The sequence below is a fragment of the Gavia stellata genome, chromosome Z (assembly GCF_030936135.1).
Source record: "Gavia stellata isolate bGavSte3 chromosome Z, bGavSte3.hap2, whole genome shotgun sequence".
NCBI classification, from domain to species: domain Eukaryota; kingdom Metazoa; phylum Chordata; class Aves; order Gaviiformes; family Gaviidae; genus Gavia; species Gavia stellata.
Window position 1 is genome coordinate 72,074,919 of NC_082637.1, and position 16,337 is coordinate 72,091,255.

Here is a 16,337-nt window from a genome sequence, read left to right on the forward strand (position 1 = left end):
GCTCCAGTGTTGGGTCCTTCCTATGTGGTACAGTCCTTCAGGATAAGTCTGCTCCACCATGGGTTCTCTACAGGGTGCAGTTTCTTCAGGAAGTATCTACCTGCTCCACCAAGGTCTCCTCCACAGATTGCAAGGGAATCTCTGGTCCCACACATGGAGAACCTCCTCCTCCCTTACTGACCATGGTGTTCACAGGGTTGTTTCTGACACTTTTTCCCTCACTCTTCACTGCTGTGCAACATTTTCCCCTTTCTTAAATATGTTTCCCAAAGTTGCAACCATCTTGGCTGACAGGCTCAGCTGTGTCCTGCAGGGGTTAGTTGGAACCAGGGCAGCCCCCCTACTACCAACACCTTGCCACCTGTACCCAATACACCATTAAAGGGAATAATATTGCTGCTCAATGTTTTTACAATAGTTTGAATTTAGTGGATGAGAATTGTTGTCTGTCTACAAGCATCTCAATCCATGAATGGCAACAATTTAAAAAGTACGTACTTCACTATATTGATGATAGTGTCAAATGCTTTTTTGAATACGGTCAGTGGATTTCTGGTTAATGTGCTTGTGATTTTTAACATGTGTGAACAACTTTGCAGGAATTACTGATGGAAGCACTGAAGCTGCCATGACTTTACTTGCAATGGGTGATCCAACGTTCCAGTTAAAAACAAGCACTGAAGGTATGATCTGATTTATGGGACAAAGCCTTGCTTGTACTTTCTGGGTCCACCTAAGCAAAGCTCTTCCACATCCTGCTGCATAGCAGGAGGTCAGGAGTCTTTTATGCTTCTAGTCCTGCTGAATTATAACATATAGTGAGACTAGGCAATGCAGCTTGGTTGGAAAAAGTAAGGCACCTTACTGGATACTGCCAACTGCATCACTGTGCTAGAAAGATATTTCTGAGACCTTTTTTAGGAGGGACATGTTTGAATTAATCTGGTTGGACAAAAGAAAGGAATTAGGCTTAAATGACCATAACTATCAGCATAGCTTTTTCCACCTAACTAACTACAACCTGAAATCAGCTGGTTTTAGTCTAGGTTTTGATAGACTTTTATTTAGAATTTATTATCTGCTTTCATTGGTTGAATGTTAGTTTCTACATTCTCACTATCAAAAGTGTGATCTTAGGACTGCATTTACCTGGGATTTGAATTTGCATCTTTGGAGAATGCAGACTTTGTGAAACGAGATTTGAAGTTGAACATTTGTAAAATAGCTTTATGTATATGCCAAACCTGAGTCTTTTACATTATGCTTTTCTATTCTGTTTGTTGTTTTAACCAGAACGGACACACATTGTACCTGCTCAAGATGAGTTGGACATGGCCAATAGCCTTGTAACCCACGCCTACTCCAAACAAAATAGAACTCCTAGTCAGTATTTACTTTCTTCAGACACTTCTACCAAGGAATTGGTTCCTCCTGAGGATGGAAGCAACGTTAATGTAGAGGATCAAAGCACTGGCACAAGAATACGCGTCAAAGAATATTTTGAGAAAAATGTGACCAATACCAGGTTGAATTACTACTTAATTTTCTTTGGGGAGAGAGATCCTCTGATACTGCTTACTTTTGCTAGGTTCTTTCTGTTATTTTTATTGAATTGCAAGCAGTCTTGCTTTAGCAAAGGTTTCTCAGTTTATGTAATTTGGTATGTAATCTGGAAAACCCCTCTTGTCTCATTCTTATGACTTCTATGAGATGTTGGCATATAATTTTGGGGATGTAGAACTTGTTCCTCACTCCTGAAGTTAAGTTTACCCTGGTGTGGGAGAAAAGAATATTTGAATTTAGGTGGTATGGATCCACTGTTAATTACCAAGCTCATTTTCCCAAAGTACTTTACAGCTAATCAGGCCAAGGCAAATTGCGTAAGTGCCACTGCTGCTGCAGGACGTAGATCAAAGATTTAGAGCAAAGGGATGTCAAGGAACCAGTTGATCTTTTATCATTATGTCTTTTAATGCTTTATGTTTTTTTAATTTTGTTCAAGCATTTGTGAATGTTGAAACAGCTTGATGGAACACCTTTTCAGAAAAAATCTGCTGGTGATCATGTTGTATTATTTGAAAGACTATTTAACTTGTTGATTGCTTGAAGAAACTATCAGATTATACTCCCCTGAAAAATTATAATCAAAGATAGTTGTCGTGGTTTAAGCCCAGCTGGCAACTAAGCACCACACAGCCGCTCGCTCACTCCCCTCAGGTGGGATGGGGGAGAGAATCGGAAGAGTAAAAGTGAGAAAACTTGTGGGTTGAGATGAAGACAGTTTAATAGGTAGAGCAAAAGCCGCGCAGGCAAGCAAAGCAACGCAAGGAATTCATTCACTACTTCCCATCGGCAGGCAGGTGTTCAGCCCCCTCCAGGAAAGCAGGGCTCCATCACGGATAACGGTTACTTGGGAAGACAAAAGCCATCTCTCCGAATGTCCCCCCCTTCCTTCTTCTTCCCCCAGCTTTATATGCTGAGCATGGCGTCATATGGTATGGAATATCCCTTTGGGGTCAGCTGTCCCGGCTGTGTCCCCTCCCAACTTCTTGTGCACCCCCAGCCTACTCTCTGGTGGGGTGCTGTGAGGAGCAGAAAAGGCCTTGACTCTGTGCAAGCCCTGCTCAGCAGTAACTAAAACATCCCTGCTTTATCAACACTGTTTCCAGCACAAATCCAAAACACAGCCCCATACTAGTTACTATGAAGAAAATGAACTCTATCCCAGCCAAAACCAGCACAATAGTTTACTTTAAGTCCAGTGGTTCTTTTATTATATTATTAACCAGAACTTACTGCCATGTGATCAATGTTAGATTTCTGATCTCATGTTTTTTCAATATTTCAAATATTCTTTTTTTTCTCTAAGTAGGGAACATCCTAGTTTGCAGTATACCTGCCTGTTCCGATTCCCAGATGAACTTTATTTTTGTTCTGCCAAATAGTATTCTGTCTCCTCTGCCAGCTGTAGTCTGTATTTCAGCTCTTCATCATCTCATCTACTCCATCTGTCTTATGTCTTCTCTGCACAGTGATCTTTGCTGGAAATACTAATTTCATCTCACAACAGACTGTCAAAAGTAAAGAAGTATATTGATAGCATTTTTCCTTTTTACTTGCAGTGATAGCTCTTTGCCTACTGTGAATAGTATGAGACTGACAGGAGGCAGACTGCTGAAGCCTGAGCCAGACTTTGGAGTATTGAAGTCCAATGAAAACACAATTCAGAAGTCACTTAACACAAATGTACTTGTGGCACAACTAGAGCAAGTTCAAAGTGGTAAGCCTGTTTCATACCCTAGGGTTCTGAAAATGGTTTCTTCTGATGGATTCATAGCTCTTTATGGAATAAAATAAGCTGAAAGTAGTCTTCACTTTCTGTCCATGTTCACAGATGATGCATCATCAGTGTAACATAGGGCATCCATTTATGGTATAGTTTTATACATAAGTATATCTTTCAGTGTAAAATTCAATGAAATCTGAATAGCAGCTGTTCTGTGAAGGTCTTAAATTACCTGGAAAGCCCTTCAATTACTGGACTGCTGATTACAGAAATACAGTACAATACAGTGTACTTTTTTCTATGATTACTGTCTTTCCCTTCTATTAAAACTAGAAGGGGAGAGATACAGAACTGTTTTGGTAGTCTTAAAGCAGTTACAAAAAAAGGTGGTCTTCAAACTCTTAATTAGCTTCATATCACTAGCAAAATGCACAACATACCACAGGCAAAATGAGATATGTGTATATGTCTCATTTATATAAGACCTGTACATATACAGCAAAATCGTTAATAATTTTGTAGTGTGTTTATGTATACATATCTACATACATACACATTTTAATATACAAAAGCTTATATGTAGAAATAATATGCATATATATACACACATGCACACACACAAAAAATTATTTTGCTTTTTATTTTTATATATCTTAGAGTCTACAACCCTGAGAGGTGCCGCAGGAATGCAGAAAGTGGAACTAGAACAGGTCAGAGCAGCTGCAGGTGATTCTTCAGTTCTTCACGATTTTGCAACTGGAAGTATGGAACTTACCAAGTAAGTAGGCAAAACTGAGAGGTAGGAAGAATCATCAGTTAATATTGACTTTATTCCTAAAGTCTCTTAAAATATGCAGCCAAAGTTTGTGTGTAGTATGCGTCTGTGATGGAAGCTGTGCTTACGGATATTCTGTGTGTGTTTATGCACATAAGTGTACAGTTTAGATTTTTATTTTTAAAGTTTTTCTCTCTTGCATGTTGTCCTACAGCTTTTGGAGGTAAAACAGTAACTTGTGTTTGCTGTTTCAGAACTTAGTAATTACCTTGCTGGTTAATTGTCTCCCATGAAACTGTGTCTGAAAGGAAATGTTAAGGAGTTGATCGATTTGGAAATGTTAATGAGCTTGTAAGGCTTCCTGCTTTGTCATGCTTTTAGTAGTAATGTCTTGATTAGCGGTGTTAGGGAGGCTTTTTACTGAAATACTTTATGTAGACTTGTTTAAAGATTATGCATTTTGTTTAGTAGTATAATGTAGTTCTTAAACAGGTGCCCTGTTTCTCTATAACTACATAAGCTTCATATTAAATAAATAATTATACAGAATTTACCCCATGCACAGGGTATCTTCAGCTGGTTTCAAATTAACTATATATATACCTTACAGAACAGAGAAGAGAGATGCTTGTGGAAATTCAGGAGATTTAAGACCTGTAACTGCATCACCAAAACATGAAAAATCTCACCTTGGACTAGAGGATTATCCAAATCAAAGTTCTGTGGATGGACTTCCTGAGCAAAATCCTTGTCCTCCTGAGCACGATATATCCGCAATCAACTTTACTCAGGTAAAGAACTTAATTTAATTGCAGTCTAGAAGTGCCCAGTTTCTGAAATTCTGTAAAGGAAGAGATTTTCAGTGCAAATGTACTCAACCATTTTAAAGACCTAGTACCTAATCAGAATGAAACTTTCTTTTTCGCAAAGGCATAACCAAACTTAATCTTTCAGGCAAACTTAATCTTTGCAAGCCTCAGTTTATAGCATTTCAGCAATAACTGATAAATACATTAGCAAAATTTTGAGCAATTTTTTTAAAGAGTTTTGACAGAAGAAGTTACCTAGGACTCATGTATTCATTCAGTCTAACCTTCTATTGTTTTATTTGTTTAAATTAAAATTAAGTTAAAATGTCACTGTTGGATGCAGCATTTTCATTGTCACCTTCATTTGCTTTGTTTAAAACAAACATCCTTTGCTATACTCTTTCCCATTTATTTCAAAACCCAGTGAAGAGTTTTACATGCATATTATCATGGACAAACACTATGTCTTTCACATCCATTTCTTTTCAGTGGTTTGTGTATCCCTGTTGTAGTATAAACAAGAAGTATCTTATTTTCTTCATGAGAGAAAGGTTCGTTCTCAGTTCTCTCAGATTCTTTAGTGTTGCCTGAGATCAGTGTACATGCAGTTATGGTGGAACAGCTGATGGGTAGTAGCTTGTTTCCTCAGTGCAAGCTGTTGATGTGTCAAAGTTGATCTCATGTTAGAATAAGGTACAAGAATGATTTGGCTTTTACAGGACTGGCAGAGAGTGTGAGAAGAGGCGACTTGCAATGGAATATTCCTTGTTTTTAGAAAAGGTACATGCCACAAAAGGAAAAGGATAGATGAGTTGCAGAGCTTGGTGTTTTTCTTTGGCACTTAGTGGTTTTGTAATTGCTGGGGGAATTTGTGTTCTTAGTGCCATTGAGCAATTTATTACGTGAGTCATCTCTTGACAGAGTTGTGCTGTAGGAAGTATAAATTTATTTTGACAAACCATCAATACAGACGATGAGCTGCATATAAATTTTATATTGCCCAAGTGTTTCTTGTCCTTTTCAGGCTAGTATCCTTCAACCTAGAATAGCTAGAAGTAAAAGCTGACCAAATGCAATTATGATGATGTCATTAGATTTTTTTGGCTCTTCAGCATTTGACAAGCTTTGTTTCTTTCCTGTTTTCAAGAGTTATTTCTCAGATTTATTAACTTGTTTTATTTCAAATGTATTATTTCTAGAAGGAAGCTTGTGCTCAGGATTCTCAACAACAATGTGTAAGCAGCGCAGAAGAGACTTCAGGTATAATGTGCTAATATTCTAAGTTAGCAAAAGCCCACACTTGTGTATCTTGCAGTTACACAAAGATGAATAAAAAAAAAATTTAAATGTTTTCATTGACATGATTAATCAATCTATTTCATTAACAAAAATAATGACCCACAACACAGTGCCATTCCCCTCCCTAGCCTCTTATCATTACCTTTCATTAACACAAACTAGACTTAGGAACTTTTTGAATGGTGCTTCATTAAGTTTAAATATCAGTGGAAGGCAAAGTTCTTGCTCTTTCCTCCCTGCTGTGAGCTCCTGCTGCTTACCTCATGCTAGGTTTAGCAGTTGTTAGAGCCGTTTATGAGCCTCTGACTCACTTATCCATCAAAAATTGAAAATGACAGAGGGAGAGAACCTGTGTAGTTTTCCACTGGCTTAGTGAGCTACAGCAGCTCATGAAGTTGTCGAGTGTCAGAGTTGTGTGAGTAGGAGGGCTGGACTGTGCAAGTGTGGAGCAGGGCAGAGAGGAGGGGAAGAAAAAGGAAGAAAACAATCAGACTTCCCTCTTCAGCTGTGCTGAGTCAGCAGATTAACTCCTAACTGATTAGATGTGATGAAAAATATGAAGGTGATGGCTGCTTTTCCCTAAAACAAATTGAAATGGAGCTGGTTCGGAACCAAAACTTGTATAAGGTATGGGGAAATGACTGTGTCAGAAGCCCAGAATACTTACTTCACATGGAAACTGCAATCCAAAGTTGTAACTCCTCAGCATGCGCAAAAGATAGGGCTAATACTTCTTAGACATCTGCTGTTACGCTCTGTTATTGCAAGGATCTTGGGATGGACCATCTTAAATCATCTTTAATTACTTAAAGAACCAAAGCGAGTTGAGGTGGAAATAACAGCAGCTTTACATCATCAGGAATGAGAGCTGTCTTAAGTAATGGAGCAGCACTGTTGTTTTCCATCTTTTGAAAACTTTACAAATGTTCTCTCCTTAAATTCATTCTAATGGATGGCAGTTGGCAGTTATCTGTTCATGTCCATCTGTTGACTACATTATTTATATATTTAATTTATTAAATTCAGGACTATACTTCTCAGGTCCTCTTCCACAAGTCCGCAGTGAGGGGAAAAATCCTTGTGTTTACTGTCAAAACAGCAGACTCCTGCCGTTTAAAGAAGTAACTGTTAATACCTGACAGTTGCAATTAAAGACAGGGGGCCATTTGGCCACCATTACACAAATTTAATTAAAATGCAAATTGTTCTTTACTGCTAGAACACTCATTTAAAAAGCTCCATTCCTACTAGGCATTTTTAATACTCTTCATTCTGAATGGTAATCAGGACTCCACTGCAATGAATAGGCTCTAGGCGGTGACGATGCGTATCTCATCTAAGAAGAAAGGAAGCATATTATTTCAAGAATATCCCCACTGCCTTTTCCCATGGAGAAATGAGTACCTGAAATTTAATTACTCAAGGTAGGGAGGGCATGAAGAGAACAGTGTAATTTCAAACTTGAATTTTTGTTATTTCTTTATTTCCCTGAAAAAAATATAGTAGTGAATGATGATCATAGATGTCCAGAGGAGGAACAGACATTCATTTTAACGTTGGTGGAAATCCCAGCTGACTCAAAAGAGTTTGATGCATCTGCTTTGCTGGAACAAACTTCAGAACCATTACTACCAGCCCCAATACTTATCAACCCAATAAATGCAAGTGAAACAAGTGTGACGGAAGTGGAGAGGTAAATGCTTTATTTTTGAGCAAAGTGAAACAGTTTTTGTGAACCTTGATTGTTCCCTGAATGTGCATAACAGATTAGAACTTCTCAAAAGAAGAAATGCGAGAGGAAATAATTTTGGCAGATGGGTCAGAGAATTAAGAAAGTGAAAAGGGCTCTAGTCAGATTTGAGAAAGATCTCATCAGTGGTTTAAAGTTAGTGTTTTAGTTAGCTGGGATTATGGTGTCAACCTGAATTCTGATTTATCCTTTAGAGGAAGCCTTCCTTTTTAGTAGAAGTCATTTGTCCAGCCTGAGTCTGTTCTGCCACAGATACATAGAATGGAAAGTAATTGAAATGAAAAATCTGAGCATGTTTGCATTTTTGCAGTACTTTAACAGTTTTCTAAAGTAGCTGTTTATTAATTGCTCTTCCAAATTTTTAGTGTAGATGGTCTTCTGGAGAACATGATAAGCAGTGGACATAAATTCAGATATCATTGTCTTGAGCTTGTGCCATGTCAAAAGGCAGAAGAGCTGAAAAAGCAAACAAATTAAATATATTTCTATAAATATAATAAATGTATTTTTATTATATACTATTAATAACAGCTGGTTTGCAGTACTGCGATACAAAGGGTTTGAGTTTCTTTTACAAGTACTCCTCAATGCAATGTAACAAAATTGTTATTTCAACATTACAGTTGAACTAAATCTCCCGGTCAGTTTGGGAGGGGAAAAAAAACAACATCAAAGGAAAAAGACATTCTGAAGAATAGGGAGTGTTGCAAAATTGTAATAAAACCTATTACTATATTAATGTAAGTTCTCAGATCATAACTAGAGGTGTGATGCAATTCAACATCATTGTGGAGGACCTTGCCCTGCGACATCAGATGTTAATGTCGTTCCCTTAGTTATTGAAAGGATAGGTCTTTGGGTGAATTTTGGCTACACAGTGAATTTTGGCTATACAATGTAAGAATTCTAACTCCTGTGAAACTACCGATGATAGACAGAATTGCTGACAGGTGGAGTTAGAGTGCATCTTCTGTCTCACTGTTCCTCACCGTTTTACCCTTTTTCCCTAGTCTCTGCTGCTTCCCTTGATGTCTTGCTGTCTTTTGAGATCATAGTGGTGGGGGTGTGGAAGGATGTAGGGCCTTGGGAATGAAGATTCAACTGTGTGTATAAGTAATACTGTTATTTTAGATTTTTCTAGGGCAGTTAATCAGTTGTCATATTTTTACATTTTATGAAAATATCAAGTGGAGTTCAAATAGAATGGGTTCTAAAGTAACTAGATTCAATTATGACTGGAAAAACTCAATTCTGTAACTCAAGATAGCCCAGCAAAATGTTGCTGAGTAATAAATAGTACATTTGAAGTTAATATTGACATTAAGCAAGAAAGAGTATCACTGTAGATCCATGTGTGATTTCCATACAGAAATGTTATAAAAGGTAAATTTTGGCTTCTTGTACAGTCACAATAATGACTTTATATATAAACAGCATTGGATCCTTGACAACTGCAGCTGATGAATTTGTGGCACCTTTAAACAGCAGTATGGAACCCGAACAGCTAGGGAGTGCATCAGTACAGCCCGTTCCAAATTTGCAGAAAACACAGAAAAGGTCAGCTGCTGATCTTGAAGAGAATAATTTTCCTCCAGCCAAGAAAACTCTGCCTGCTTTTGTAGTGGAAGATAACTTGGAAACCACTTATAAGGTGAGATGGTAATTTGGTAAGTGAGTCTTTATTCATGGTGTAGATTCATAACATGTAATAGCACATTTTAATTATGTTTATAGTTTAACGGTGTCACTTGCTTAAAAATGTACTGCCTGTACAACATAAAAGGAAAATCAACACCCATAGATTGCTTTTTATTTTGAACTCTGCAACACTTTTTGAGCTGTTGATCTAGTACTAATTTTCTGGAGAATCATAGGCTCTCAGGTTTTTTTATTAGGTTTCCTCGTAGGCAGACTGGTAATATGTTTTACTTGGTTCATTCACCATAGCCTTTCTGACAATGACACTGCAGGAGAGGAAACTCTGGATGTATATTGGATGACTGGCACACTGTCTAGGTTCACTGAAAAATGTTATTATTCCTCGTGGTGTCTTGTTACGCAAAGAAGTTGTTAGATATGTTCCTACCATTTTTAACATAGCGGGTATTAGTTTAAAAGAACAAACTGCAAATAAAAACTGGCCAGCATGCTTCCAGCTTCCCTCTGTGCTTTTAGAATATGACCAAGCTTGTGGCAGTGACCACCATTCATTTTTGTGAGTAGGCCAAGATTGTGTAGTGTGTCTAGGTGAGGGAATGGATGATAATTCCCCACATGATTCAGAGAGCTTTTCTAGGAAGGACTGGATAACAATCCTTTTCCTTCTTTGACCTCTCATCTTGACATCCTTGTCTTGAGTAATTTGTCATAAGAACACCTTGAAAAGCCTGCTCAGGAAATGCATTAAATGATGAATGATACTGTACTGAAGATGTAGTCCTCTCTATCACTCCTGTTCTTAGAACTGTACATGCGTGATATGACATTATCAACTTCCATTGTCTCTTCTATAGTGAGAGAAATAGAGAAATAACTTCTTTTTTTCTTTTTTAAATACAGGGTTATTCAATTAAATCTACAAATGCTCCAATGATAGCTTCTGGTAGGTAAACTTAAACTCGTAAAACAAAGTATAATGAATATAAATGCCTAATATAGCACAGTTTAATACTGGTTGTCATCGTGCTAAATAGTCCTGTTTCAGGATATCTAACATAAAAAAGTAGAAGCAAAGTTTACCAGTAATACCCTAATACCACCATTCCATGTTTTCTGCTATAAACTAGACGCGTTGGATTACATAACTGGCTGTTAGTTTAATAATGGTTCTAAAAACATTGCTGTAGCTAGTCTATTTGTGAAATTTGGGAGGTTTTTTGACTAAACATGGTATCTTCTCTTCAGCAAATGTTTCCACCTGTTGGAGAGCACTGATAACCAAAGATATTAACTGGTATTTTAACCATACTATGCCAAAATAACACATTTTTATTTATTTAGTGTTTGTCTTTTAAAGAAATATATGCACAATGTAACTGTTTGAAAGCTTAATCTGCCTCTGAAGAATCAGGGGGAAAGCAGAATTGCTGACAATGCAATCGTCAGTGATCTGAGCCTGTGAAGGGTTTGGAAAACTACTTTTTGGCCCTGAAGAAGACTTTAAAAGGAAATTGTGGAAGCTTAAACAGCTAGATGACTTGACTAAGTTGTATGGTCTGCTGTAAAGGAGGGGGGGGGGGAGGGGGGATTGTGCTGTAAAACCACACTTCTACCAGCTTTTCCAGCTTCCCCCATAACGTCTGTAAGATCTTACAGACTTTAAAAGTAGACCATGAACTTTTAATTCTTAGTGGTGACTTCAAAAAATAAAATGACAAAAAAACTGAACAAAAGTTCAGCCCTTCTCCTGTAATGGTGCAAGCCATCTTAACATCACATGTGTCTTTTGGGGTGTTGTGTTATCACTGAAGTTAAGTAACTGAAGTCTTTGAATTACTCTGAACTCGTTTTACAGGGAATCCTTTTCAAAAAACAGAGGCTTCAGCAAAGGAAAAAGTACTTACCTCTGTGTTGGTGTCTGAGTCTATGTCACCACTGGGTGAGAGAAGCCAGCTTGAGACTTTGGAGAACTTAGGGAAAGCAGCACTTGAAAATTCAGCATCCAAACAGGAAGAGGAGGTGATGTCCAGATTAACCTCTAACAGAAAAGCAGAAATAAGGGGACAAGGAAAGCAGGGGGATATGCATGAATCTGGACAGTTAGAACATACTGGAAGTCTAGCATCATCTTCAAAAACTCCATTACTCAGGTATTTATGCAAAGAAGTTTTATCACCCTTTTCTGTAAAAAAGACCTTGTTTCCATATTGAAGTTTTTATGTCCTTTTTCCACTTAGTATTACAGAAGGGCAATACCATTGTTTGCGACCTACATGGCTAAGAGTTACAGTATCTATCCTCTTCAGCAAATCAGAAAGTATCAAACTGTCTGCTTTGAAATTTGAATTATTTTATTCATTAAAAGAGCAGATTGACCAAGGTACACTACTGATGTATGGTGTGTCTATTTAGACACTGACAGATGTCTCTTCTGAAGCAGACATCCGTTGGCTATGATATGGATTTAGGATAATTGTTGTTTTCCTTAGCTGAATCTAATGTTGTGATATATACACCCATCCACTTGCTTTGATTTCTGTCCTGCCAGTAAGATTGGTTACTGGTATAGTACTCAGCACACTGGATTTTTAGGACTAACTTAAGATATGTCACAGAATCTCAGAATCATTAAGGTTGGAAAAGACCTGTAAGATCATCAAGTCCAATCATTTCCCCAAAGGAGTTCAGTCTTGACAGCTCAGAGGATATTCTTCTTATCTATCCATATGACTGCTGATTTTTTTTTTAATATGCCATTCTATAATGTTTAAGTGTATGAGTTCCTGCTCTCTATTGCTCTTGTGCTCACTGATTTTGATTGTGGTGCTCCACTGGTCTCTTCTGATCCTGTCATTTACTCTTTCATTATGCTTGTGTGGGTACCAAAACTGGTTATTTGTACCTGGGCCATCCACAAGAATTGGATAATGATGCATTAACATCAGAATCCTTGCCTTAAACTTTACCTTCTAAGTTGTAAACTCTTAACAACATGAAAAGTTGATATTCTCTATACCTCCCTCATCACTGTCACTTCTGTTAAGTTCACTGGCACTAGGTATGATGCTTTTAATAGGCTGAAACCCTGCAGCAGATAGTTGTCTTTCTGGTATTTAAGACAGTCTGCTGTCGCCCCATCCTTGAGAATCAAGTTTCTTTTTCCATTGATTACATGAAGGATACTCTTTTCAGTTCGTTCTTTAGGAGTGTGTCTCCGTATCTCTTGGAATCTCTTTCTGAAGGCCTGGTAGCTTGTTACAGGCTCTGGTTTAGTAGCAAATAGTAGGTTCCTGTTCTCAGTGTTGGAGATTGTCAAGAGTCTTCTGTAACTCTTTGAAAAACTCTTGTGCCAGAATATTCAGTAATACAAAAGCCTTTTCCAGAATTACTTTTTCGGTTTTGTCTTGGAATGTTCATAGATCTCGGAGGTGTGTGTTTGTTTCCTGTGTAATGAATTGGATTCCTGTAATACTATTTACATCTTCCTTTTATGGAGCAATCCTGTGACATCCTGACTGTATTTGTTTTGAACAGGGGTGGAAGAAAACCATTGGGATTTTTATCTTTAATTTGCAAAAAGAGTAGTTCTGAATCTGCAGAAGATACCAAAGGGAATAGAGGGAAGATCGAAAAACCTCGGATTGTGACTCCAAAGCGAAGTCTAAAAAAACTCACTCCATCCACTAAGGATGATAGGGAATCTTGTTGCCTTCCCTCTACAAGCACATCATCACCTACGGAGTATGAAGCTGCTGATGCTGCAGTTACGGTATGTGTTTACTTTGGAATGACCCTGCATTTCTGACATGTGAAGAACAGTGAGTTAGTTGTTTCAGGAGTGGGTAGGTGGGTATGTAGTATTCATGTTTTGAGAGAGAGAGATTGGCTCCAGTGAATAAATCCTGGCTTGTGCATGTCTAGGAAACTTATAAGGGAACTAAGTTGTTTTTATTCTGCACATACATCTACTTGTTTCCCATTTGCAGTAAATGCTCATTTTTTTGTCTAAACTTCCTATCTAAATTGGAAGCTCAAGTGCATATAGATAGATATACACATACTGGCACACATGAACAGATTAAGAGTGTTAAAAGCAGCCTTTTCTTTTTCTGTTAGGTTCCAAGTAATGAGCCATCTGAGAAGCCACCCCTTTGTGCTAAAGATCAAGAGAAGGAAGAAGAGCCGACCAGAATCTCTGAGTATTTTTTCAGCGACATCTTTATGGAAGTGGGTGATTCAGAATAGCAAATTGGCTTTATAAAACCCTGGGATCTGAGAGTATAATGCAACAAGAAATGAGTATTTTAAAAAAAGTTCTGATTTGTTCTGATGTTCGTTATGCCACACTTACTGTCAGCCAAGCTGTTGTTAATAAATTCCGTAAAGATGAAGCAGATTCCTTCTGAAGTGACCTGGATACTTTTAAAATGTTGACATCTAAACCACTACATTGATGTCATTGAACCAGACCAGCAGCTGCTGGCTTATAGTTTCGCTTGTTTAGAACTGATAAATGGGTGCATGACTATCTTCCAGAAAAGTGCAATGAAAAAATGCTTAGTCTTGTGACAAATATCCCTTTGAATTTTAATGCTAAAGCTTGTGGTACTGGTTATACAAGTTCTTTACTTCTTTTTGTGAAGTATGTTATGTTAGTGTGTTAGAAGGAGGAATGAACTTCTTAGGTATAGTGTAATCTCTGTAGATCGGGATGCAAATACTGGAAGTAATGTAGTAAACATATAGATATGTTCAGCGCTGCAGGTATTTTTATTAGCATCTCCAAATTATGTATTTTTGTAGGAGTTTTTAATTACATAAATTGAAAGATCCTAACCTGAAAAGCCAAGTGAGTTTAGTTCCTTAAAAATGTATTGAGAACAACTGGAAAAACACAATTTACGAAAAGGTGCTACATAATGTGAATCTTTGCAACTGTCCTATTGGAGTGGGAGGAAGAGGTTAATGTTTACTAGTATAAATGCTAATTTCCTTCTAAATTTCAAAACAAGGGGATATATACCATTTCTTTTCCTTGGTTTTATGTGTAGGTGTTTGTATCTCTGCTGACTTCCTTGGTTTGCCTTGTGCAAAGTAGCACAAAGATATTGGATTTAAACCATGACTATACAATGTGGTTGCTTTTAGGATTTGCTACTTTAAAGCAGTTGAATTTGAATGGTTTTCCTCATGTTGCATGTCTACTTGTACTGTAATTCACTACAAAATGCTGGTGTAGCTTTAGTCTAATTTTTTACTTGCCTCATCAAGAAGATTGTCTTGATGAGGTAACAAGGTTCATGTAGTCTCAAAGTCAGATGGTCACTGAAAGATTCAGTATTTATACTGAAACTCCTTATTACACAAAAATGAGTGTGTAGATGTAAGTAGTCTAAATTTTTCTGTTACTTAATAGCAGCAGGTACTTTTGAAAAACAAATTATTTATTATGAAAGTGAAACTGATGTTTAAATAGTATTGTTATGCTCTCAAGAAACTTATGTTCAGCTTTGGACTGGTTAATAGTTTACTGGCAAATATTTTCATATAAGGATCTAGGTAATTTTGAAATACTTGAAAATGTTTGCCTTTTTAGAAGTTATGGCAAGGCTTCTGAAGGAGCCTTTAAAATTTTGTCAATAAGGAAAAATACACAGGAAAGCTACTGTTACTGCAAATTGCTACATTATCAGGCCTCTGTCAATCTAATGTCGCTAGCAGCAGTATCTTCTTGAGGTGATGGAAATGGGACTAGCAGTCCCAGTGTAAAGTAACTTACTTGAAAGCATACTGTCAACCTGGCTACCCCCCTGAAAAAAACCCAAAAAACCCACCACCAACATTTTCTGTTCAGACAGTATCTTTTGCTTTGCCTAATCCATTTAACTTGAAGTGTTTATCTAAATATTGTCTTACTGTAAACATTATGAAATAGATTAATCTATACATAAAGCTCCCTGTATTGTATATCTTGTAGATACTATTTTATGTATGCAAGTGTTTAGTTCCTGATACATGTGGCATGTTTAAATGACTTGCACTGATACAGCCTAAAAATAGATTTGTGGGGAGTGGCTATAAACTAATTGCCCTAAATACTTTCTGAGGTGATAACCATTCTGCATTTAGTTGCGTGCATTTTAGCTTGCATTCATATTACAAGGGGGGAAAAAAAAAACCCCACAACTATTTCATTACTAAGATTTAAGGTGCCTTATCTACCTTGCTAATTGGGGCTACACATTTTTTTTCCCCCGAAGGAAATCACATGCACTTTGTTAGAGGATTTTTTTTTAAAAGAACAAATTTAATTTGGATAGAGATGACAAGTTTGTGTTGTTTTGTGTATGAAAGTTTTATAATGGTGAAGGATGTAAGAAAAGATAGGTGAAATCTCAATGCCTATTAGTTCAGCCTTTTTTACGACGATGTGGCTTTAAGACTGCTTTGCTTAGTTGTCTGACACTCTGTATCATTGCATATAAGCTTTCTGTTTCAAAGAAAATAGTCATTTTCTGGATGTAAATTATGTGAATAAATTATTTTATATTACCTGTGTTTCCATTTCTTAGAATATCAGTTGCAGTATTTAAGTGCTCATAGATACAGTAAGTTAATGAAAGTGTGGGCTAAATGAAGGGCTGAGGTTCTGGCTGCAACATGGGGATGTGTACAGGCCTGCTTGTATGGTAGTAACAGACTGACTACACTTTGACAGGGGCTTTGTTTTTGTTTGTGTGGTTGTGGTTTCGTTCTAGA

The 16,337-nt window shown here is 37.2% G+C and overlaps 1 protein-coding gene across 1 annotated transcript in view; it reads left to right on the forward strand.

Annotated features, from left to right (window-relative positions):
- Positions 1–16,124, forward strand: part of BDP1 (B double prime 1, subunit of RNA polymerase III transcription initiation factor IIIB) — a 55,187-nt gene extending 39,063 nt beyond the window's left edge. The window contains 12 exon segments of the mRNA XM_059833733.1: positions 591–683; positions 1,294–1,525; positions 3,123–3,280; positions 3,944–4,101; positions 4,682–4,852; positions 6,070–6,130; positions 7,673–7,862; positions 9,354–9,570; positions 10,479–10,521; positions 11,434–11,728; positions 13,113–13,347; positions 13,695–16,124. Of these exon segments, the coding sequence (XP_059689716.1) occupies positions 591–683; positions 1,294–1,525; positions 3,123–3,280; positions 3,944–4,101; positions 4,682–4,852; positions 6,070–6,130; positions 7,673–7,862; positions 9,354–9,570; positions 10,479–10,521; positions 11,434–11,728; positions 13,113–13,347; positions 13,695–13,823 (1,982 nt within the window). The 3' untranslated portion in view covers positions 13,824–16,124.
- The last annotated feature ends 213 nt before the right edge of the window (positions 16,125–16,337 follow it).